The 24,474-nt window shown below is 39.0% G+C and overlaps 1 protein-coding gene and 1 pseudogene across 1 annotated transcript; both read left to right on the top strand.

Moving 5' to 3' along the window:
* The first annotated feature begins 20,196 nt into the window (after window positions 1-20,196).
* Window positions 20,197-20,772, top strand: LOC145823618 (uncharacterized). Its single transcript, XM_082923105.1, has one exon. It carries the CDS (start codon window positions 20,197-20,199, stop codon window positions 20,770-20,772), a length of 576 nt encoding a protein of 191 aa, XP_082779231.1.
* Window positions 20,773-23,648: 2,876 nt separating this feature from the next.
* LOC145823617 (secreted RxLR effector protein 161 pseudogene) lies at window positions 23,649-24,255 on the top strand (annotated as a pseudogene).
* The last annotated feature ends 219 nt before the right edge of the window (window positions 24,256-24,474 follow it).

The following is a 24,474-nucleotide window of genomic DNA, read 5'->3' as shown; positions in this document are numbered from 1 at the left end:
ATATGATGATTAGAGAAAACTGAAACTAATCACATTGAATATGTCATTGAATATGACGATTGGAATAATACAGCAAATGTGTGTATTGATTGATCATTGTATTGGATAAGTGTTTAAATACATTGTATATGTATGTTGTTTGGGAGGAGATAGGGGATGTACTCCATGGTTTGAGAGGAGATAGGTGATGGACTCTCAAACCTGTTTGGAAGGAGATAGGGGATGAACTCCACTGATATAGCAAATCTGTGTATCATTTGAAATATGGAAGTGCTGAAGTATGGAAGTGTTTTAATATGAGTTATATTCTCATGTGAATTATGAAGTATGTGTTATAGTCTCATTGCATTGTTTGGCCAGGTTCTGAGTCATAATTATGAATCGAAATGGTATAAGTGAAGGAAACTTAAATGAAAAATGGATGTACTTGATGTTGAATTGAAACGTGTTGTAAGTTGGTTTATAAGTGTCAACCATATATCAAATGCTATTGTTTTAGTTATTTCTCATACTTGGTTTAGTATATCTCTACTGGGCATTGGCTCACCCTATACGGGACATTATTTTTAGGTTCAAGTGATATGCTACCTCCAAGGATGTAGCTAGGGAGGTTGTAGAAGCTGAAGGCTTACTTTTGTGACTATTTTGTGTGTTGTATATATATCAAGCCAAGGGCTTATTTTGTATAAAGAGTTAGAACTCCATTTTTGTTGAGCCCAAGTGTTGACTTGGAAAGTTGTAAGCCTATAGGGCATTTACTTTTGTTGTCAACATGTAATATCTCTTGTGAGAATACTCTGATGCTGGGAATATGATATCTCTTTCTTGTATCATGAATGTATAATTATGGGTTTATTTTCGAGGGCGTTACAATCTATAGGTTCCATTATCTCAGAAATTCATCCATTTTGTTACAATATCTAATAGAGAGAAAGAGAATATTATATTATGTAAATATTCAATATTGTGTTGAATAATTATGTAATAATATATACAAGATTCCTTTATATAGGAGATGAGAAACCTAAGTATGGTAATCCTAAGTATGGTAATGAATATAATATGGTGGTATATATGATAGATAGAATATATAGCTACTATATTTAACACCTTATCTCAAACTCAAGTAGGGATACCAACTTAAGTTTGGAGAGAGAAACTAAAATATGAAATAAAACTAAAAATAAAATAAAACATTGATAGATCTGAGGCAAATAGATTGCAAAGTTCGAATAGAAGCACATGGGCACGTGAGATAGATTAGAGGTAGGAGCTGATGCTGGAAGACAGTTTATGGTTATGTTAGACTGTTATAGGAAAAGGGCCAGAGCTAATAGAGTTAATGCCGGGAGATAGTTTATGGTTATGTCGGACCGTTGTTATAACAACCCTCATTTTGCCTTAGTCATAGTCATGAGAATTTACATGATTTTGCTTTGTTAAGCTTGCATCTTGTGAAATTTAATATTTTGTCTAAGTATGGGAGCATGTCTTGTTTTGTGTTATTGTGTTTTGTCTAAGTATAAGATCCATGCTTTGTTCTTAACTTTGTGTATTGAACCTAGACCATCTATCTTTGCTACCTCATGCCTAGGCCACACCTTTGAACCTCTTACGCCTAGGTCATTGAGTGTCATCACCTAGGATCATCTTGGAACCATCTTAGTTGACCTATACCTTCACCCTTGCACCTTGGTCGAGATGTGCATTATCTAGAGCGAGATATGTATCACCTGGGCCGAGATGTGCATCACCTAGGCATCTGAGATCTTTGATCCTTGAACCTTGCAACCTTGTTGTGCACCTTAGCCAACACCTAGCAATCTTGTTCCTTAACTTGTGCAACCTAGGCCGAGATGTGTCATCCCTAGGCCAAGTGTTACCCTTCTTAGCCGAAATTAGGAAGACCTCAAGTCATGACCCGAACCCGCCTCTATGGGTTAAGGACATAACCGGCCAGTAATCCTGAGATTACCTACGGCCTCAAACCTTAACAGACATAACTTATCAGAGTAAAGAGGCCAAACGGAAGCAAAAATTTAAAACTTTATCCATAGAGCCGTGCTTCTATGCACTCAAAACAAACCATGCACATATACGTTAATAACCCACAACAAGTACAATATCACAAAATCCTTTACAGACAGGATCATCCAAACTAAGTCAACCCATATCAAAACTATATACAGATGTACACAAAGTCCTTGCCAATAACACAAAATATAATTACATAACAAAATGGCAAGGATGGGTCTCGTACGTGAGACACAAGGCTGACTCTCCAAAAACTCATGTTGTTCCCAGCAGGCTTCATTGGGGCTGGATTTGGACTTCCCTCGGCTCACCTACAAACACATAAATGAGCGTGAGCGATAGCCCAGTGAATAATATCGAATACATAAGTTACATAAGCAATATAAAGAACAATATGCTCCGAACGGTCTTGGGCCCAATGCATATTTTTGCTTAACATATATACATACTTATACAAAATTCAGATCAAATGACTGTAGTTCCAAACATACTGGCCTTTGGCCCAATCAGATTCCCATTCATTTATGTCAGAACGGCCGTCGGCCCATTCATTTTTGTCAAAACGGCCTTCGGCCCACTCATTCATGTCAAAACGACCTTCGGTCCATTCATTTCTATCAAAATGACCTTCGGTCCATTCATTTCTATCAAAACGACATTCGGTCCATTCATTTCTATCAAAACGACCTTCGGTCCATTCATTTCTATCATATCAAACTTTTGTCCACAATCCCAATTAGCAACTCATAAAGTTTATAAGGGAAATAAACAATTGGAGATTGACAAGCTTTCAAATATTGATATTACTCACAGTGATCGGCTTGTGGATTTCCCCTGGAGCTTGACCCTACACATTTCATGAACACAAAGGGGGTCACTAACAGTTCAATCCGTTCTTTGATTCGCATATTCCTCTTTAGGCTTTATTCTTATCTCATTAACTCATTTACAATGCTTAACATATGCCTAAGAGTGCTTACAAGTGAAAGAGAACGGAAAACGAAACACAGAACGAGCATACAAATTTCAGGGAACAGGGTCCCCGCTCGAGCGTCAACTTCCCCGCTCGAGCGGACCCTTAGGGCCTGCAAAAGTACTGGTTGTATGAAAAATATGCTCGAGCGTGGGATAGAGCGCTCGAGCGGAAGGCCTGTCTACAAAAAGTCCCCGCTCGAACGTGATATATACCGCTCGAGTGGACATCCAACTCTGCAAAAAGTGCTGGGAGCACGATTTTCCCGCTCGAGCGGACATCAAAAATCTGGGTTTTCCAAATTGAGTTCTTGAGCTCCAATTCGAATTTCAACCAACAAAACATGCATGTTATGGCTCAAATCTCAAATATAGTTATGCTAACATGCCATAAACACCGAAACACATTACAATGGAGCCCAATTCACAATTAATTCACATGTATGCCCCAATCCCCCATCAACTCATTCTAATACAAACGAAATCATACTTTCAAAGCTCATATCTTAATTATTCAAACATGCATGCTAATCTTGATTTCATTTCCATCCCAAACAATGCAAATGGTGTTCATTCTCATGGAATACAACAAAACCATACTTGCATGTAAGATTTAACACCTTTATTCCCATGTTCAACTCAATACATGCTAGATTATGCATTTCCACAACAATTATATACATGCATGCCTTCATTGACCTTCAATTGAACACAAGCAACTCAATTCCTTTACATTCAAACTAATTCATGCTCTTGACCATCTATTAAACTTGAATTCACAAGGTGATGACTATAAATGCATGAATCACTCACCAAAGAGCTTTAATCTCCCCAATTTAGCAATACTTGAGCTTAATCTCCAAAAGGTCCAAGTCTTGAACCACAAATGCATAATTCTCTCCCCTCTCTCTCTAACAGCCGTCTCTCTCTCAATCTCAATTGTATAACTCAGATTTTGAGTTCAATAGAGTTAAAGGAGAGTGTAGTGCTGACATACAACAAGCCCCATTAACATATTATTTTAATATAAAATAATTGGGCACTCAATTCATCAATTTAATGAATTTAATCTGATTAGAATAAATTTTTAATTAAATTTCACCGTAGGCTCTAAAAATTACGCTAATCACAATGGCGTAATCAATTTCGGGTTCTGTGGCCGATAAAGCCTTCAATTTAATTTCCAAAGCAGATTATTCAAACAGATATTCCTATGGTGAACAGATAAAACTTTAAAATCACATATATTCATATAATGGCACATAAAATCATGCTAAACACATAAGCATACTCAAATTAAGGACCAATTAACATACTACGGAACAGGGGTATCACAGTCTTCCCCCCTTTAGGAAGTTTGGTCCTCCAAACTTAATTTACCTTCGTCGGGAAACAAATGTGGATAGCGTATACGTATTTCCTCCTCTTTTTCCCATGTAGCATCTGTCCCATAGTGTTCCTTTCATTCCACTTTCACCATTGGGATGGATTTGTTTCTCAATTCTTTCACTTGTCGGTCAACAATTATTTCCGGCCATTCAGCATATTCTATATTTTCATCAATAGCAACCCGGTGATAATCAATCACATGTAACAGGTCTCGGAGGTAACCCCTCAACATTGACACATGAAACACATTATGGATTTGCTTGAATCCCAGTGGCAAAGCAACTCTATAAGCAATTGGACCGAGTCTCTTCAAAATCTGGAACGACCTAATGTAACGGGGCGACAACTTGCCATTTTTCCCAAATCTGACTTGGCCTTTCATCGGAGAAACACGGATGAACACATGGTCACCAACCTCATACTCAAGAGGTCTTCTCCGAACGTCTGCATAATTATTTTGTCGGTCCTGAGCTGTTTTAAGCCTTTGACGAATAGTCTTGATTTTCTCAGAAGTGTCTTGTACAATTTCTAGCCCAAGCAAAGCTGTGTCCCCGACTTTGTCCAACAGATAGGTGATCTACACCTCCTACCATACAAAGCCTCGTATGGTGCCATACCGATGCTGGAGTGGAAGCTGTTATTATAAGCAAATTCTGCAAGTGGCAAATAATCTTCCCAACTCCCCTGAAAATCCAAAGCACACATGCGAAACATATCTTCCAATGTCTGTATCGTTCGTTCTGACTGCCCATCTGTCTGTGGGTGGAATGCAGTACTGAACCTTAGTTCTGTTCCCATAGCTTCCTACAAACTCTTCCACAATCTAGATACAAATTTCGGATCTCTATCCGACACAATAGATACCAGAACTCCGTGTAAACGGACAATTTCATCAACATAAATAGTAGCCAATTTATAAGCAGTAAATGTAGTTTTGACAGGCAAAAAATGAACTCCGTGTAAACGGACAATTTCATCAACATAAATAGTATCCAATTTATAAGCAGTAAATGTAGTTTTGACAGGCAAAAAATGTGTAGATTTAGTCAGTCTATCAACTATAACCCAAACAGAATCCATACCTTGAGGAGTCCGAGGTAGGCCAACAACGAAATCCATAATCACATGTTCCCACTTCCATTCAGGAATATGGAAAGGTTGAAGTAGACCACCTGGTTTCTGATGTTCAGCCTTAACTTGCTGACACTGAAGGCACTTGGACACATATTCTGCAATCTCTTTCTTCATTTTAGGCCACCAATAGGTTTGTTTCAAATCCTGATACATTTTATTGTTATCCGGATGCATAGCAAATACGGACCTGTGGGCTTCATCTAAAACCCTCTTCTTTAGTTCAGGGATATCTAGGACACATATTCGGTTCTAGAATTTCAACACTTCATTCTCAATGCTAAATTCTACTTTTGGACTTGTCTCAAATTCATCAATTATCTTTCTGAGGAACTCATCCTCTTTCTGTTTCTGCTTGATTTCATCAACAATTGCCGACTCGGCTGTAATAGCGGCTATCAATCCGCCCTGTTCACATACTACCACTTCAATTTCAGACTTTTCAAAGTCTTGCAAAATCTCCATTTGTTCAGTAAGCAAACAAGCCATACTCCCTGTTGATTTTCTGCTCAAGGCATCAACCACTGTATTAGCTTTCCTGGGATAATACTGAATCTCTAGATTGTAGTCTTTTATTAGTTCTAGCCATCTTCTCTGACGCATATTCAACTCTTTCTGCGTGAAGAAGTATTTCAGGCTTTTATGATCCGTGTAGACTTCACATTTTTCCCCATACAAATAATGCCGCCAGATTTTCAAAGCAAAAATGACTGCGGCCAATTCTAGGTCATGTGTTGGATAATTCTTCTCGTGCGACCTCAACTGTCGGGAGGCGTAAGCAATAACCTTTTCGTTCTGCATTAACACACAACCCAAACCCTTATAAGATGCATCACTAAAAATCACAAAATTTTCCGTACCTGAAGGTAGTGTCAAAATTGGTGCAGTGGTCAATCTTGTCTTCAATTCATGAAAGGCTGATTTTCTTTCACTATTCCACTCAAATGGTTGTCCTTTACGTGTCAATTGGGTAAGAGGTACTGCTAATTTTGAAAAGTCCTTCACAAACCTCCTGTAGTACCCAGCTAAGCCCATAAAACTGCGAACTTCGGTCACATTAGTCGATGTAGGCCAATTCACAATTGCCTCTATCTTCTATGGGTCCACTGAAATTCCTTCCTTGTTGATCACATGCCCTAAGAAAACAACCTCATCCAACCAAAACTCACATTTCTTTAATTTAACAAATAGTTTTCTTTCCCGAAGTATTTGTAAAACAGTCCTCAAATGATGTTCATGTTCAAGTCTATCTCTAGAGTATATCAAAATATCATCGATGAAGACTACAACAAACTCATCAAGGTAGGTTTTAAAAATTCTATTAATTAAGTCCATAAATGCTGTTGGAGCATTAGTTACCCCAAATGGCATAACAAGAAACTCAAAATGACCATACCTTGTTCTGAATGCGGTTTTCTCAACATCCTCTGCCTTAACCTTCAGCTGATGATACCCGGATCTCAAATCAATCTTAGAAAACACCTGTGATCCCTGTAACTGGTCAAATAAGTCATCAATACGGGGCAAGGGATATTTGTTCTTTATCGTTACCTTGTTCAATTCCCGGTAATCAATGCACAGGCGCAAAGTACCATCCTTCTTCTTTACAAATAACACTGGTGCACCCCAAGGCGAAGTGCTAGGCCGGTAAACCCTTTATCAAGAAGGTCTTGCAACTGTTCCTTTAATTCTTTCATTTCGGCAGTGGCCATTCTGTAAGGAGTTTTAGAAATAGGCTGGGTGCCTGGCACAGTCTCAATAGTAAAATCTATCTTCCTGTCTACCAATTCCCCTGGTAATTCATTCGAAAACATATCCGGAAATTCTCTAACAATAGGAATATTATTCAATTCAACATTCTCAAATTGTTCAGACAGCACATAGCACAAATAACCCTGGCTCTCTTTCCTGATCAGTTTACATGCTTTCATTGCAGATATCAAATAAGGTGGAGGCACTACCCTATTACCCACAAACACAATCTCTTTCTGTTCTGGTGGGTTAAATACAACCCTTTTTGTCACACAGTCTATGGTGGCACAATACTTGGTCAACCAATCCATGCCCAAAATTACATCGAAATGTCTAAAGTTCAAGGGCAACAAATCTACATATAGGGTAGCATCCTCGAGATGCATGTCACAAAACCGATATATATAATCACATAACACAGATTCCCCCGATGGAGCAGACACACATAACAAATATAGCAATAACTCTAGGGGTCTATTCAGTCTAGATGCAAATGTATATGTCACAAATGAGTGCGTTGATCCAGAATCAATTAATACAAAGGCATCCTGTTTACATATTGAAATAGTACCTGAGACAACGGCATTGGCATTCTGTGTATCGCCCGGAACAAGTGCAAAAAATCTCCTCTGTCTCACTGTATCCCCAGTAGTAGCAGATTTCAAAGTGTTTCCCGGCTTCGGGATCTATGCAATGGAACTGGCTGCTAGTTTCCCACTATTTTGATTACATTCTCGGGCTATGTGCCCTTGCTTCCCACATTTGAAACAGGTTCCTAATGCACGGTAACAAACTCCACGGTGCCTTTTGCTACAGATATTGCACATGGGAGCTGTGTCTCGTGAAGAATTTGAAGTAGTTGAGGAGCCCGTGTTTTGCTTTTTCGGAAATTTCTTCTTCGAAAAGAAGCCTTGCCTTTTGTTGCCTTTCCATTCTGTTACTGGCTTAGCTTGTCTAGCTATGTTAGCCTCTGATATGATGGCCCTGTCTAGCACCCCAATGTAGGTCTCCAGCTTTAGGACATTACCCTCTCTAGGATGTCACTGCGGAGTCCACCTTGAAAATGTCTTGCCTTCTTATAGTCTGTGTCAATTACATGTGGTGCAAACCTGGCCAATTCAGTGAATTTGGCCTCATACTCAGCTACAGTCATGCTGTCTTGCTTGAGTTCCATGAACTCCGCCACTTTTCTATCCCGGACACACTGCGGGAAGTACTTGTCATAGAATATTTCTAGAAACTTTACCTAGTCAACATCCTTATGATTTTCTGGCATCAACATCCACCATCTTCTTGCTTCGTCTTCTAGCACAAAAGTGCCTAGAAGCACTTTCTGAGTCTCTGAACAGGGGAACACTTCAAATAATTTCTCAATGTCGAGGACCCACGCTTCGGCTTTCAACGAATCTAATCCCCCGTGAAACTGTGGTGGTTTCATTTTCTTGAATTCCTTGGTGAGAGCTATAATCCGGTCATCATTCTGATTATCTGGCACGGGTGGTGCCGGAGGTGGAGGTGGCGGATGTGGTTGTTGCCACTGATGTTGCCACTTCTGTTGCTGTCTCAAAGCTTCTGCCATTTCCTATATCAGTCTTTCCATTCTGTCCATTCTGGCAGTTGAGGATTCTTCTATTTCATCTCCTCTTGTTCTCACCATCTGATTAAACTTGCATTATATTTCATACAAAAGGTACACAAATATGCACACACTAAGAAGCACATATTCCCAGATAATTTCCAATGCAAGTAGTTCACAACTTACACATATAATTGTTCATATCAAAACATTTAGACATATAATCAATGCTTCCAAATTCATATTTATCACATGAATGCATCCTAGATATTATCTAGACGCTTATTGCTCTTTTTGGACAAGTGTGTGAGTTATTAACTCGTGCTCTGATACCACTCTGTCATGACCCGAACCCGCCCCTATGGGTTAAGGACATAACCGGCCAGTAATCCTGAGATTACCTACGGCCTAAAACCTTAACAGACATAACTCATCAGAGTAAAGAGGCCAAACGGAAGCAAAAATTTAAAACTTTGTCCATAGAGCTGTGCTTATATGCACTCAAAACAAACCATGCACATATACGTTAATAACCCACAACAAGTATAGTATCACAAAATCCTTTACAGACAGGATCATCCAAACTGAGTCAACCCATATCAAAACTATATACAGATGTACACAAAGTCCTTGCCAATAACACAAAATATAATTACATAACAAAATGGCAAGGATGGGTCTCGTACGTGAGACACAAGGTTGACTCTCCAAAACTCATGTTGTTCTTGGCAGGCTTCACTGGGGCTGGGTTTGGAATATGAAGAACAACATGCTCCGAACGGCCTTGGGCCCAATGCATATTTCTACTTAACATATATATACTTATACAAAATTCAGATCAAATGACTGTAGTTCCAAACATACTGGCCTTTGGCCCAATCAGATTCCCATTCATGTCAAAACAGCCTTCGGTCCATTCATTTATGTCAGAACGGCCTTCGGCCCATTCATTTTTGTCAAAACGGCCTTCGGCCCATTCATTTACGTCAAAACGGCCTTCGGCCCATACATTCATGTCCAAACGACCTTAGGTCCATTCATTTATGTCAAAACGGCCTTCGGCCCACTCATTCATGTCAAAACGACCTTCGGTCCATTCATTTCTATCAAAACGACCTTCGGTCCATTCATTTCTATCATGTCAAACTTTTGTCTACAATCACAATTAGCAACTCATAAAGTTTATAAGGGAAATAAACAATTGGACATTGACAAGCTTTCAAATATTGATATTACTCACAGTGATCGGCTTGTGGATTTTCCCTGGAGCTTGACCCTACACATTTCATGAACACAAAGGGGGTCACTAACAGTTTAATCCGTTCTTTGATTCGCATATTCCTCTTTAGGCTTTATTCTTATCTCATTAACTCATTTACAATGCTTAACATATGCCTAAGAGTGCTTACAAGTGAAAGAGAACGGAAAACGAAACACAGAATGAGCATACAAAATTTCAGGAAACAGGGTCCCCGCTCGAGCGTCAACTTCCCCGCTCGAGCGGACCCTTAGGGCCTGCAAAAGTACTGGTTGCATGAAAAATATGCTCGAGCGTGGGATAGAGCGCTCGAGCGGAAGGCCTGTCTACAAAAACTCCCCTCTCGAGCGTGATATATACCGCTCGAGCGGACATCCAACTCTGTAAAAAGTGCTGGGAGCACGATTTTCCCGCTCGAGCGGACATCAAAAATCTGGGTTTTCCAGATTGAGTTCTTGAGCTCCAATTCGAATTTCAACCAACAAAACATGCATGTTATGGCTCAAATCTCAAATATAGTTATGCTAACATGCCATAAACACCAAAACATATTACAATGGAGCCCAATTCACAATTAATTCACATGTATGCCCCAATCCCCCATCAACTCATTCTAATACAAACAAAATCATACTTTCAAAGCTCATATCTTAATTATTCAAACATGCATGCTAACCTTGATTTCATTTCCAACTCAAACAATGCAAATGGTGTTCATTCTCATGGAATACAACAAAACCATACTTGTATGTAAGATTTAACACCTTTATTTCCATGTTTAACTCAATACATGCTAGATTATGCATTTCCACAACAATTATATACATGCATGCCTTCATTGACCTTCAATTGAACACCAGCAACTCAATTCCCTTACATTCAAACTAATTCATGCTCTTGACCATCTATTAAACTTGAATTCACAAGGTGATGACTATAAATGCATGAATCACTCACCAAGGAGCTTTAATCTCCCCAATTTAGCAATACTTGAGCTTAATCTCCAAAAGGTCCAAGTCTTGAACCACAAATGCACAATTCTCTCATCTCTCTCTCTAACAGCCGTCTCTCTCTCAATCTCAATTGTATAACTCAGATTTTGAGTTCAATAAAGTTAAAGGAGAGTGTAGTGCTAACATACAACAAGCCCCATTAACATATTATTTTAATATAAAATAATTGGGCACTCAATTCATCAATTTAATCAGTTTAATCTAACCCGAATAAATATTCAATTAAATTTCACTGTAGGCTCTAAAAATTACGCTAATCATAATGGCGTAATCAATTTCGGGTTCTGTGGCCGATAAGGCCCTCAATTTAATTTCCAAAGCAGATTATTCAAACAGATATTCCTACGGTGAACAGATAAAACTTTAAAATCACATATATTCATATAATGGCACATAAAATCATGCTAAACACATAATCATACTCAAATTAAGGACCAATTAGCATACTACGGAACAGGGGTATCACATCTCATTTATTCGTCACTTGTCCGAAGCCTATGTTTTGATCCAGGATCCTTTCCTTGTCAGAGTGCCCATGCCACCTTACTTGTTATGTACACTTTGACTTACTCTTGACTTTTCATTCTAGCACCTTTTTGAGGAGATTGATTAGATAATGCCACGTGTCCCAGTAGTGGGTTTAAATCAGTTAGCAGTTGAGAAACCCATATCATTTGCTATATCTTTGTCTTGCAGAGAGAGAAGCTCTAGGAAGAAGAAGAAGAAGAAGTTCTTAGAGTGAGAGAACTAGATTTCCAAGCTTAATTTGCAGACCTTGAACCATTTGGATTTGTGTTTTGAGGTCAAATTCTTGATCTACTTTTGTTGTTCATATAATAATCTGATCACATTGTATGATCTAGCATGATTCATGAGCCATGCATTGATTTAAAGTTTTGTTTAAAAAGAAAAGTGATGTTCTTATGTTTTTGAAGAAAAACTTTATTTTGATCCAAAAGTTGGTATCAAGTTCCATGTTTTTGTGTTTGTTTTCTTGAAATCTTCATGTATGGGTACTCAGGTCCATGTTTTTGAACTCATATCAAGAAATCTCAGATTTTGAATAAGAAGTTCTGATTTTAGCATTCATGTTCTTCATATACATGTTCTTCATATTCTTCAAGAGGAAACCTAGATTTCCAAACTTCATTTCCCTAAGTGTGGTCACCGAGACCCACTCTTGTCCAGGCCTCACACCTAGGCCAAGCATTGCATCTCACCTTGGCTTACCTTGCATGATCACTTGTACCTTAGTCAACCTTGCATGAACACGTTGGCCGACCACTGCACATCTAGGCCGACCATAACACATCCTTGCCAACACCTTGTAACATCTCAGCAAGCAACCCCACATCTAGGCCAAGTAGGCCATACCTCGGCCAAGGCCTCCTGAGTTCACCCAGCTAGGCCATTTTGGCCCGGCTCATCTCTGTGCATCCATTCTGAGACCTGGTTTGTACTCATCATGCTTTTCCAATAAGAAAAATATTGATTTAACCCCCAGCACATGTTTTTCTTTGTCTTGACTTGGTTTTGGAAAGAAATGTTGAGATCTATTTCACTCATTTGAAGCTTGTTTTGAGAGTGCATTTCATGACCATCTTTGAGTATATCTTCTTACCGTCTTGAAGTGCATTCAATGGAATTACTATGTACTTGTAGGCCTTGGATCCTTGCCTTAATCCCCTCGACTAAAGAGCTATAGTGAGTGGTATTTTTAATAAAGTTATGTTATAATATTTTTATAAAAGCTATGCTTTGTTTTGAAAAAGTATTTGATCAAGTATGAATTGTATTAAGTATTATGTTTGTTTTGATGACATTCTTGAAAGGTCCTTATGTGCTAGGGGCCTTTAATGCAACTAGCACCTTTGTTTGAGATATCTTCTTGGCCACCTGCAGGTGGGTTTGTCTAATCGATTTTGGGTTAGTTATTCCTTTGTTTTGTCAATGAATGTCATCTTTTGTATTATGTAGATTTTAGTAAACATCCCTTGAAGCTTTGAAAGCCTTTGATTGATGAACTTAGTTCATCATTTGTTTTGTTAAAAGCTATGATATGTATTGTTTTGATAAAATCTCGGATATCATTCTCTCAAACTTTTATTACTTATATTATTCACTGAGTTTTCAACTCACCCCTTTTCCTTATATATATGTAGGTGATGATCAAGATGGTGATGATCAAGATGGTGATGTCGCTTAAGCTTTATTTGGAAGATGTTTTGGTTTATGTTTTGTAGCATCTTGAAGATTATGCTTCTTAGCTTTGTAAATCATTTGCCTTGCATGTTTGGGCTTGAGAAGCCTTTTGATCAAAATGTAATATTAACTTCATTTTATTTTTATATTCAAGTTATAAAACCATGTTAATATATATGTCATTTCATTTAATCTATGCACAACTCTTATGGACTAATTAGATTTAAATATATTGCTTCCGCACATGTATGCCCCATATGTATACTCTGTTTGTGTGAATCTTTGTAAGTTGGCCTTCGATAATCTTGGATTACAAGCCATTATGGCATCATTCTATTACCGGCGGAATGGGGTCGTGATAATTTTAGAAGAACAACTGTTGAACCAACAAACATGACATATACGTAACTTCTGACGTGGTACTGAACAGTGATGGCAATAGTTGAATCATGTGCACCGAAGGGCAGTGGCTTGGAAAGGAACCATGCGTGCCAAGGGGGTAGCTTAGAGAGTGCGCCAAGGGAGGTGGCTTAAGGAGTGTGTGTGGATGTCCCCGAACGTCCCGGGAGGGAATCCCGTTTTGTTCGTTATGGGCTCACTACAGTTCAAGACTCAATGTCACGATCCTGTATCTAATCTCACAGAGTGCAATACAAGACCAATGAATCATCAAAGAGTCCAAATCTGGCAAATCGTTTTGAAAAATTGATTTTTAGAAAGAAGTGCCAAACATGGATTGCTTTGCCAGATACAGAGTCGCCACCTAAATATTTTATTTTGGGGGAATTTAGGAAACCCTGACTCGTGCCTAAGGCCACGTGTCCGTCATCACCAAAGTTGCCTCGGCTCGGGAACTTGGGTACGATTAGGGAAGGTCACTTCGTGAGCACCCCCGCTCGCCCGATCAAAGATCGGCCTCTACTAACCATGATATCGAGTTTTGAAAACATTATGTGCTCTTATTCCGGTTTATTAGCCTAGAATTACTATGTGATGCGCACAGCATACAAGTATAGACCGGATCGCCTGAATTGGAACAAAATATTTCATGTTTGTTTTTTAAAGCGGTTTGCTACTCGCAAGTAGGCTTAAAATGCAGATTTTGCCACCTTCGGGTGGGCTTAGAAAACATGGTTTTGCCACTATCTAGTGGCCTTAAAACTCGCAATCAATGAATTATTCCAATCCAAGTAAACCAACCTTCACCCACAGGTATTCAGGCAGTTATATCACATAAGCAGTTAGCCTCATGGTAAGCATGCTATCATGGCAGTCACTCACACACATGCAAGGATGCTAAAGCATAAACACTTACCGAGTACTCCGAGCCAAAACAGAAGCTATGTTAGAAATCCATGCATGATCCTAACTATGCTGAAATGTCTAATGCAACACATACAGGAATGCAACTACGATAGGCTCAACTATTCTAAAGATGGCATGTGAGATGCTACAACTAACAAGTATTCAACTCAGAATTGAAATACAATGCAGTTAGTATGATGTGCCGAGCCCAGTGCATGCAAGACAGATGAATGAATGCAAACATGCGAGCATAAGTATGCTAATTGAAACATGCCCTAATCTAACCATCATAAGCTGATAAATAAAAGGGAGAAAGACGTGGGGTTGGAAGACATACATCACACACATGCACACTTATTACAATTGTGCCCTCGCTCGGAGGGTACGAATGAATATTACACAACCAAAATAAATAACGAATTATTACACAACACTAATTACTTAACAAATGAACTAGGTGAGCAAAGTAAACTAGCATGCTATGCTACGTGCAATGGACTGCCTCAGCGCTGCTCGGAATGATGGAGGGTGTATGCATGCTCAATTTGCCTTGTTGGTAAATTCCATCGCGATACCTTGACTCGCCTTTGTTTGCAATTGAATCCAGAAACTTGCACAAAGCTCCGAGAGGCTGAAACTCCACTCTGGGAAGTTGTGGGAGGGCCATCGACCAACTATTGGGCTTGGAGATCACCCACCGACCAATTTATGTAGGAAAAACCAAAAGGGGTGGTCGGCCTGCCAGAAAAGCTGGTCGGCCGACCAGTTCCTGCCTCCAGTTTCTGGTTTTTCTGCAACAAAGGCAAAAGAAAGAGAAAGCAAGGTATTTGCAACACATGTGTGCACGACCACTCTCCCTGTCATTGCACAAGCTCTAGAGAGTGTGGTCCTCGATCCTCGTGCCACCAATCACACATCTCAATACATGATGGCCGAGGAATCGAATTGCACGACTCGATGTGAAATGAATGCACATATGAACGCAATAAGGCCAAACTCCATCATGGATAATCCGGAGCGTCGGCGGTCGGGAATCGAGGCACGTTTCATCACTTGGAGTACGAAATGTCCCTCGTTTCCCGAGTTTGGACTAAACCCTACTTCAAACACAATGCAATATGCATGATACGCATGAATGCAATTCTAACATGCAATCCTAGATGCAATGCCACTGAATGACGCAAACATGCAAGGGATGAAAATGCAAACATGCACCTAGCATATACAATGCTAACACTACATGGCATGCATAATGCTCATGAACTAAATGCGACTAACAACCTATGGCATACTCAATGCGACTAACAACCTAGCATACACAATGCGAGGAATGGCATGGCATACACAATGCTAACAACATAACATGCACAACACATTGCAACATGACATACACAATGCAAGGTGGACTTAAACCATTATGAGTGGACCTCAGCCACACTCAAATCAGTGGCCATGTGATGAAAATGAGACAACCGAAATACATGCAAACATACACGAATGAAAAGGATCGACCCTAAGGCATCAAATGTCACTCTACCAAAACATGGCAAGGGATGAAAGATGGCCTACAAACATGCAATTTCCAGCTCTAAAACATGATGTGCAATGGCTCCGAATCATGAAAATATGGCACACAATGCAAGCTAGGGGGCCCGGGTACCGAAACTAGTGAAGTGTGTTACACTAGAGATACCCAAAGCAATGCACTAATGGCAAAACCAACCCCAAACAAACCCTAGGCAGGTCTGAAACAGTAGGGAAATGGTCTAAAATGATGGCTCGGAATGCAACGAAATGGAGTTCATTCAATAGTCGGTAAATGAGGCATACAAGCCTGACTCTCAAACACATTTAAAGAGTATAAAACATGACAATATGGCATTCAAACAGGCTCCGAAATATTATGTATAATGGCCCCAAAACAAGAAAATACCTCAGTATATGCATGTAATGGACCCCAAAACTCAAAACTAAGCAAGTGTATTGAACCACAAGCATGCAAAACAAACACCATTCGACCATGAGACCCAAAAACAGAGCTAAAGTAGTCCAAAAATATGCCTAAGATCAGTTTAAGGCATGTCATATGAAGCACAAGAGAGGTCACCAAACCAGCTAAAAAAAGAAACATGGCATGTCAAATAAACCCCCAAAACCCATGTAAACTCAGTTAACACATGCTAGAATGAGGTGCTCCTTTGAGAGGCCAATAAGAGGGTTGTTCAACACATACAAGATAGACATGCAACATGGAAGAACCACCTCTAGAAATCAGTTATGAGGGTCCTAAAACTCACCAAAAAGGCCCTGAAATGGGTCCATGAAGCATGCAATGAAAGGTCCCTTTGAAAGGCCTTGAAGAGGATTATTCCACACATGCATGAGGGACACAAAATATGGCCAAAAGGGCTCTGGACAGAGCTAAGGCAGACCCTAAAACTCACCAAATAGGGCCTAAAACATGACTTCACAACATGCAAGTAGGGGCTCCTTTGTAAGGCCAAGAAAGCTAGTAAACAAAACAAGGGGTGAGAGGGTCACCCCTCTCTGGTTTTAAGGCTCAAAAACACATGTTAGCCACTGAAAATCCGTTGGATTTCAGTGGCTAAAAGTCCAAACCAAGGCCAACACAAATGGTCTAATGCATAGCTCAAAATAAGAGGAAATGAAGCATGCAAGGGGGTGGATGACCCCCAACAGAAAAATTACCTTAAACAAACATGTTTATAAGCTCAAAAAAAAGTTTTTTAAGTTTATGACGAAACCCAAAAATTCTTGCAAGTAAGGCTAAACAATGAAGCAAAATAAGGGCCAAAAGAGGGAACTAGTGTCTTACCCTTGTAGAGCAGAGGGCCAGCAACTTTTGGACCAAAATAGGAACTCTCCAACCTCTAAAAATGAGCTCCTAGGTGCTTAGGTTGATAATGGAGGTGTTGTGCTTGGAGGTGTAGTGCAATGGGACCAAGAACAAGGGTTTTTGGAGCTTGGAATATAGAGATATGGAGGGAAAATGTATGTATGCTCAAAACAGGTTCTGAACCCTAGCAATGGAAGAGGGCCCTTTCCTTTATAGAGGAGAAGGTCTAAAGCTTCTCCAAGAAGCTTAAAAGCTAGCTTAAACATCCTCCATACACGTGTATGGAGGATGTATTCTGAGGCTTCCAGCTGGCACAGCTGGCTTCAACTCATTGAGACAAAAAAGGAGAAAGCTGGCCGACCAGTTCAGGTGGTCGGCCGACCACTTTTCCTGGTTGGCTGACTAGGTCAAAAGGTTCAGGTGGTCGGCCGACCACCTTTTTTGGTCGGCCTGCTACTTTTTCTGGTTTTTCAAGACAAAAAATTGGTCTGCCGGAAAGAAAGGGGGTCAGCCAGTGATTGGGAAGTCCAAAAGTGGTCGTCCAGGTGTCCAAATTGAAGCCCCTGAAGTTATCTTTCCAATGGCACCAGCCTTACATCAAAATTCCTCCTATGCAAAAAGTTATGCCTGTTTTGATGAAGCCGCGCAGATTCGGTCCAACCGGAGTGATACCCTACTTCAATCAACCATATCTCCCCCGTCCGGACTTGGCTTTAGGAGATTCTTGAGTGAAAAATGAAGCCCCATAAGTAAGATTTCCAATGGTGGTGGCCTCATATCTGAAATCAAAGTATGCAAATGAATAGGCCTGATTCAGTGAGGACTGCTCATCCATCTCTTAACAGTTCATGCCCATTTTCTCCCCCAACTGGGTTTTTTCCCCCTTGTCTTCTTTTCTTCAAATCCAAACCCCTAAGTAAGGTGTTTTGAAAGATTTTTCAAAGATCTCATCTCTCTTTCATTCATTTCCACTTTGTCCTTGCTTGGTTTACCGAAAAGCGCAACATTTAGCGAAATGCGAGCGTCGGAACATCATAGGAACTTTATTTTCAAAACATTTTGAAAGAGAGGGTTTCAAGGTCCAAAATCTTTTGATCAAGAGTGTTTCAGTCCAAAAGGGGTGTGAAGTTGAGATTTGACTCTCTCCTTGTCGAAGAAACTGAACCTTTGCCTTGCACACCTTTCTCCACCAAGTAAACCATCAGTAGTGCCCAAGTCTTAAGGGCGGTCAAAAATGGGGTGTCTACAGTGTGCCATGGGACGACTTGGGTGGTTCGCACACCATGCTCACCATAATATATGTATAATTCCCTCCTCAAACTCAACTAGGATTGAAGATATAAACCTATTTGAGATTGAAGTAGAGGGAAATACAGAGTGGAGCGGAACGGAGAGACCATGTCAAAAAAAATAATAATAAGAAGAATAATATTGGGTACAACCTTTTTTTTTTTTTTTTGGGTTGATGTAGGCTGTGAAAAAAAAAGTTGGTGGAAAAGTACAAAAGAAGAAAAGAAAAATAAACAAAAAAATAAAAAATAAAAAATATGTCAAGACTTTGAAAAAGGGACTTGGGGTGGAGTTTTGAATAATAATAATAATAACAATAACAATAATAATAATAATAATAATAATAATAATAATAATAATAATAATAATAATAATAATAATAATAATAATAATAATAAAAGAGAAAATTGCATGGGTGTATGGAAAAAAGAGAAAAATGAGTGAGTAAAAATAAAAAAATAAAAAAAATAAAAATCAAGAATTGGTTTGAAAATAGAGTAAGAGAAAAGAAAAAAAAAAAAAAAAACTATGCCCTAGAGAGAGCTAAAAGCTGAGGCAACGGTGGAGAAAGCTATGAAGATCGATAGTTGATAGAGAGAAGGTGGTTGTCGAGAGTGGAGTCAGCAGAAAAGAAGACAAAGGCCAAAAAGAAGCTGGTGATTTAAGGTAATGATTGCAGAGTTATATCACCGTAAGAAAAATACGAAAGCGGAACAGAATAAGATCCGACAGGCGGCCAAGGCAAGGCTCCTGCCCACTAGTGAAGCGAAATTACTAAGTACTTAACCTAACTCTGATATCATGTTACAATATCTAAAAGAAAGAGAAAGAGAAAGAGAAACAGAATATTATATTATGTGTATATTCAATATTGTGTTGAATAATTATGGTAATAAAAATAATATGATATGTATGATAGACAGAACATATAACTACTATATTTAACACATTGGATGCACTTAAAGTCACAAAATATAACAAAAGCTAAATTTTTTACAAAATGACCATTGTTGATACCATTCCATCATAATAAAAATGTAATACATGGATGGAACGATGAAATTGTTAAGTTTCAAATGTTTTATTTTATATTTATTAATATTTATTGAAAGCTCTAGTCATGGGTAGGTTTGACCAAGTCTTTGGGTATTTGGTTATTTGATTTCGTGGCTGAGAAAGTGGTATGTGTGATCCTATTTTATAGGAGTTGTGGTTAGTGCTAGGATGTAGTGGTCTGATGTAAAGCCTATTTATAGGCCCTTTTCCTCTATCAATAAAACAGAGCTTTTACCATTTCAATACATCTTTTTTGCTTTGGTTTTGACTTTGTATCAGTTTGTTTTAACTCTGTATCAGTGGTATTAGAGCAAAAACGTGTGAGAGAAAGCAAGAGAGAGATAGTTCCCAAACAACATCGATGGCTTCCGATTCAAATTTTGTGCAGGCAGCGATCCCACGTTTTAATGGTCACTATGACCATTGGAGTATGCTCATGGAGAATTTTTTACGGTCAAAAGAGTATTGGCCGATCGTTGAATTTGGAGTTGCAGAACCAGCAACAAATATAGTCTTGATAGATACCCAAAAAATAGAGTTGGAAGGGAGAAAGCTCAAAGATTTGAAGGCCAAAAATTACCTTTTTCAGGTAATTAATCGTCCCATCTTGGAAACAATTCTTAGCAAAGAAACTGCCAAAGATATTTGGGATTCCATGAAGCAAAAATATCTAGGCTTTGCTAGAGTGAAGCGTGCACAACTTCAAGCTTTGAGAAGAGATTTTGAGACTCTACAAATGAAAAATGGGGAATCTGTCACCAGCTACTATGCCAGGACTATGGAGATCAGCAACAAAATGCGATTTCATGGTGAGAAGATGGATGATGTCACCATCGTGGAGAAGATATTGCGTTCCCTAACCCCAACGTTTGATTATGTCGTGTGTTCAATTGAAGAATTGAAAGACATAGATGCATTCTCTCTTGATGAACTGTAGAGCTCCTTGCTGGTCCATGAACAGAAGATGAACTGAAGTTCAAGATCAGAGGAGCAAGCTTTAAAGGCTTCTACCTCTACTCATTTCTCCAACTTTAGAGGAAGGGGTAAAGGTCGGGGTAGGGGAAGGGGAGATCGAGGCAATAGAGATGGCAGTATGTATTTCAAAGGCGATGATGATCAATTTCACGGCAAAGACAGAGGACGAGATCACCATTTTGACAAATCCAAGGTAGAGTGTTTTAGATGTCATAAATTTGGACATTATCATTCTGAATGTTATACTAGGCTGTCTAAAGACAAAGAAAAGGAAGTGCAATCGAATTTTGTCGAAAAGAAGGAAGTGGACACCTTGTTAATGGTTGTTCAAGCTAATCAGGAACCTGAGTCTGATGTTTGGTATGTCGATACGGGTTGCAGTAACCACATGTGTGGAAGTAAGTCTTCTTTTTCTTATTTAAATGAGGGCTTTCATTCTACAGTAAGTTTTGGTGATTGTTCCACTGTGACAGTAAAGGGAAAGGGTGATATTGAGATAAGAACCAAGAATGGTTTTGTAGAAACAATCTCTAATGTTCTTTACGTTCTTGACTTGAAAAGCAATTTGTTAAGTGCTGGTCAATTGCAAGAAAAAGGTTATGTAATCACTATTCAAAAGGGTGTTTGTGAGATTTATGATCCTACTAGAGGCGCTATTGCTATTGTGCAAATGAGTTCAAATAGGTTGTTTCCATTGAAGATTGAAAGTGCACAACCTTGTTTGATGACTGAAGTAAAAGATCCTTCTTGGTTATGGCATTTTCGTTATGGCCACTTGAGTTTTGGTGGATTGAAGACCCTCCAACAGAAAAATATGGTGACAGGTCTTCCTCAGATTAGTATTCCTTCCCAAGTTTGTGAAGAATGTGTTGCTGGGAAACAACATCGTTCTCAATTTCCCCAAGGGAAGTCATGGCGAGGAAAAGGTGTTTTGGAGCTAATTCATTCCGATATGTGTGGCCTGATAACACCAATCTCTAATGGAGGTAAAAGATACCTAATTACCTTCATTGATGATTATACTCGAAAAACTTGGGTTTATTTTTTACAGGAAAAATCAGAAGCTTTTTGTGCATTTAAAAGCTTCAAGGCTCGTGTGGAAAATGAAACAAGAAACACCATTAAGACCCTTCGAATAGATCGTGGTGAAGAATATTGCTCAACCAAATTTGAAATTTTTTGTGAAATTCATGGCATTCGAAGAGAGCTGACAGCTGCTTATACACCACAACAAAATGGTGTATCAGAGAGGAAAAACAGAACCATCCTCAATATGGTGAGATGCTTGTTGGCAAGAGGGAGAATTCCAAAACCTTTTTGGCCTGAGGCAGTAAATTAGAGTATTCACATCTTGAACAGAAGTCCTACATTTGCTGTTCAAAATATGACACCAGAGGAGGCTTGGAGTGGAAGGAGACCAGTTGTAGATTATTTTAAAATCTTTGGCTGTATCGCTTATGCCCATATCCGGATGAGAAAAGGAAGAAACTAGATGATAAAGGGGAAAAATGTGTCTTTCTTGGTGTTAGTGAAGTATCCAAAGCGTATAAATTGTTTAATCCACTAACCAAGAAAATTGTGACCAGCCGGGATGTTGTCTTTGATGAGGAAAACACTTGGGATTGGAATAGACAGCAACCTGCTCAAGTTCTTTTTGACAATGATTTTGAAAGAGAGCCAACTCCAGTAGTCATTATGCCTGAAAATTCATCAGACGCAACTCCAACAGCTGCTGAAAATTTTCCAACAGCAGCAGAAGCTACTGATACAGCAGCTCAATCTCTTCGTCGTATTCGAAAAAGGCCCGCATGGATGGAAGAGTATGAGGTAAATGAAACTGTATTTGAAGATCCAATCACTCATTTTGCTTTATTTTTAGATTGTGATCCTACAACTTTTGAAAATGCTGTCAAAGAAGCAAAATGGCAGAAAGTGATGGATGAAGAAATTGACGCCATTGAAAGAAATGATACTTGGGAGCTTACTGATCTTCCAAAAAGGGCACAAAACCATTGGTGTAAAGTGGGTCTTCAAAACAAAACTAAAGGAAAATGGTGAAGTTGACAAGTATAAGGCGCGTTTCGTAGCTAAGGGATACAAGCAGGAATATGGGATCGATTATATAGAAGTTTTTGCTCCCGTTGCAAGACATGATACAATCAGATTGGTGATCGCATTGGCAGCACAGAACTCGTGGCCTATTTTCGAACTGGATGTCAAATTGGCATTCTTGCATGGGAACTTGGAGGAATAGGTATTTGTAGAACAACCCCTTGGCCATATTAAGATCGGAAGTGAACATAAAGTGTATAGATTGAAGAAAGCTCTTTATGGATTAAAACAAGCTCTACGAGCTTGGTATAGTCGTATTGAGGCTTATTTTTTGAAAGAAGGCTTTCACAAATGTCCATATGAGCACACATTTTTTGTTAAAATTGGAGATAAGGGAACACTGCTCATTGTCTGCTTATATGTAGATGATCTTATATTTACTGGAAATGATGGTGTCATGTTTAAAGAATTCAAGAAATCTATGATGGTTGAATTTGAAATGTCTGACCTTGGTATGATGCATTACTTCCTTGGCATAGAAGTAGTGCAATCAACTAATGGGATCTTTATATCTCAAAAGAAGTATGTGCAAGATATTTTGGACAGGTTTAGGATGAAGGATTGCAATCCTGTAAGACTCCAACTGAGTTTGGCTTGAAACTAAACAAAGATCATGAAGGGAAGACGGTGGACAACGCACTTTACAAGAAAATTGTTGGCAATTTGATGTGTTTAACTACGACAAGACCAGACATAATGTATTTTGTGAATTTAATAAGTAGATATATGGAGAATCCAACAGAAATGCATTTGTTAGCTGCCAAGAGAATCGTTCGTTACTTGCAAGGAACTAGAGATTTTGGGTTGTTCTATAAGAAGGGTGAAAAGTTAGAGTTGTTCGGGTATATTGACAGTGATTATGCAGGAGATCGAGATGATAGAAGGAGCACTTCGGGCTATGTTTTTATGTTGGGCACAAGGGCCGTTTCGTGGTCTTCTAAGAAGCAACCAATTGTCACCTTGTCAACTACAGAAACTGAATTTATTGCTGCAACAGCTTGTGCTTGTCAAGCTATCTGGTTGAGAAGAGTTCTTGAAGAGTTACAGTTCAAGCAAGTTAAAGCTACTACAGTTTTTTTGTGACAACAACTCAGCAATCAAACTCTCCAAGAATCCTGTGCTACATGAAAGAAGCAAACATATTGATGTGAAATATTATTTTTTAAGAGATCTCAGCAATAATGGAACAATCAAACTGGTTTATTGTCGAAGTGAAGATCAAGTTGCAGATATACAGACCAAGCCTCTCAAGTTGGCTACATTTGTGAAGTTGCGTGGTCTACTTGGAGTTTGTTCTCGTGCTGCTGTAAATGAGGACTTTGCAGAGGGTTGAATTCTTTTTTAAACTGATTTCTGCAGATTTCAGTTTAAGAGAGGGTGTTAAGTTTCAAATTTTTTATTTTATATTTATTAATATTTATTGAAAGCTCTAGTCATGGGTAGGTTTGACCAAGTCTTTGGGTATTTGGTTATTTGATTTCGTGGCTGAGAAAGTGGTATGTGTGATCCTATTTTATAGGAGTTGTGGTTAGTGCTAGGATGTAATGGTCTG

This window comes from Camellia sinensis, chromosome 4 (assembly GCF_055761805.1).
Source record: "Camellia sinensis isolate YWXY chromosome 4, ASM5576180v1, whole genome shotgun sequence".
NCBI lineage: Eukaryota > Viridiplantae > Streptophyta > Magnoliopsida > Ericales > Theaceae > Camellia > Camellia sinensis.
The sequence above is the reverse complement of the archived record's forward strand: the minus strand, read 5'-3'. Positions and strand labels throughout refer to the sequence as shown.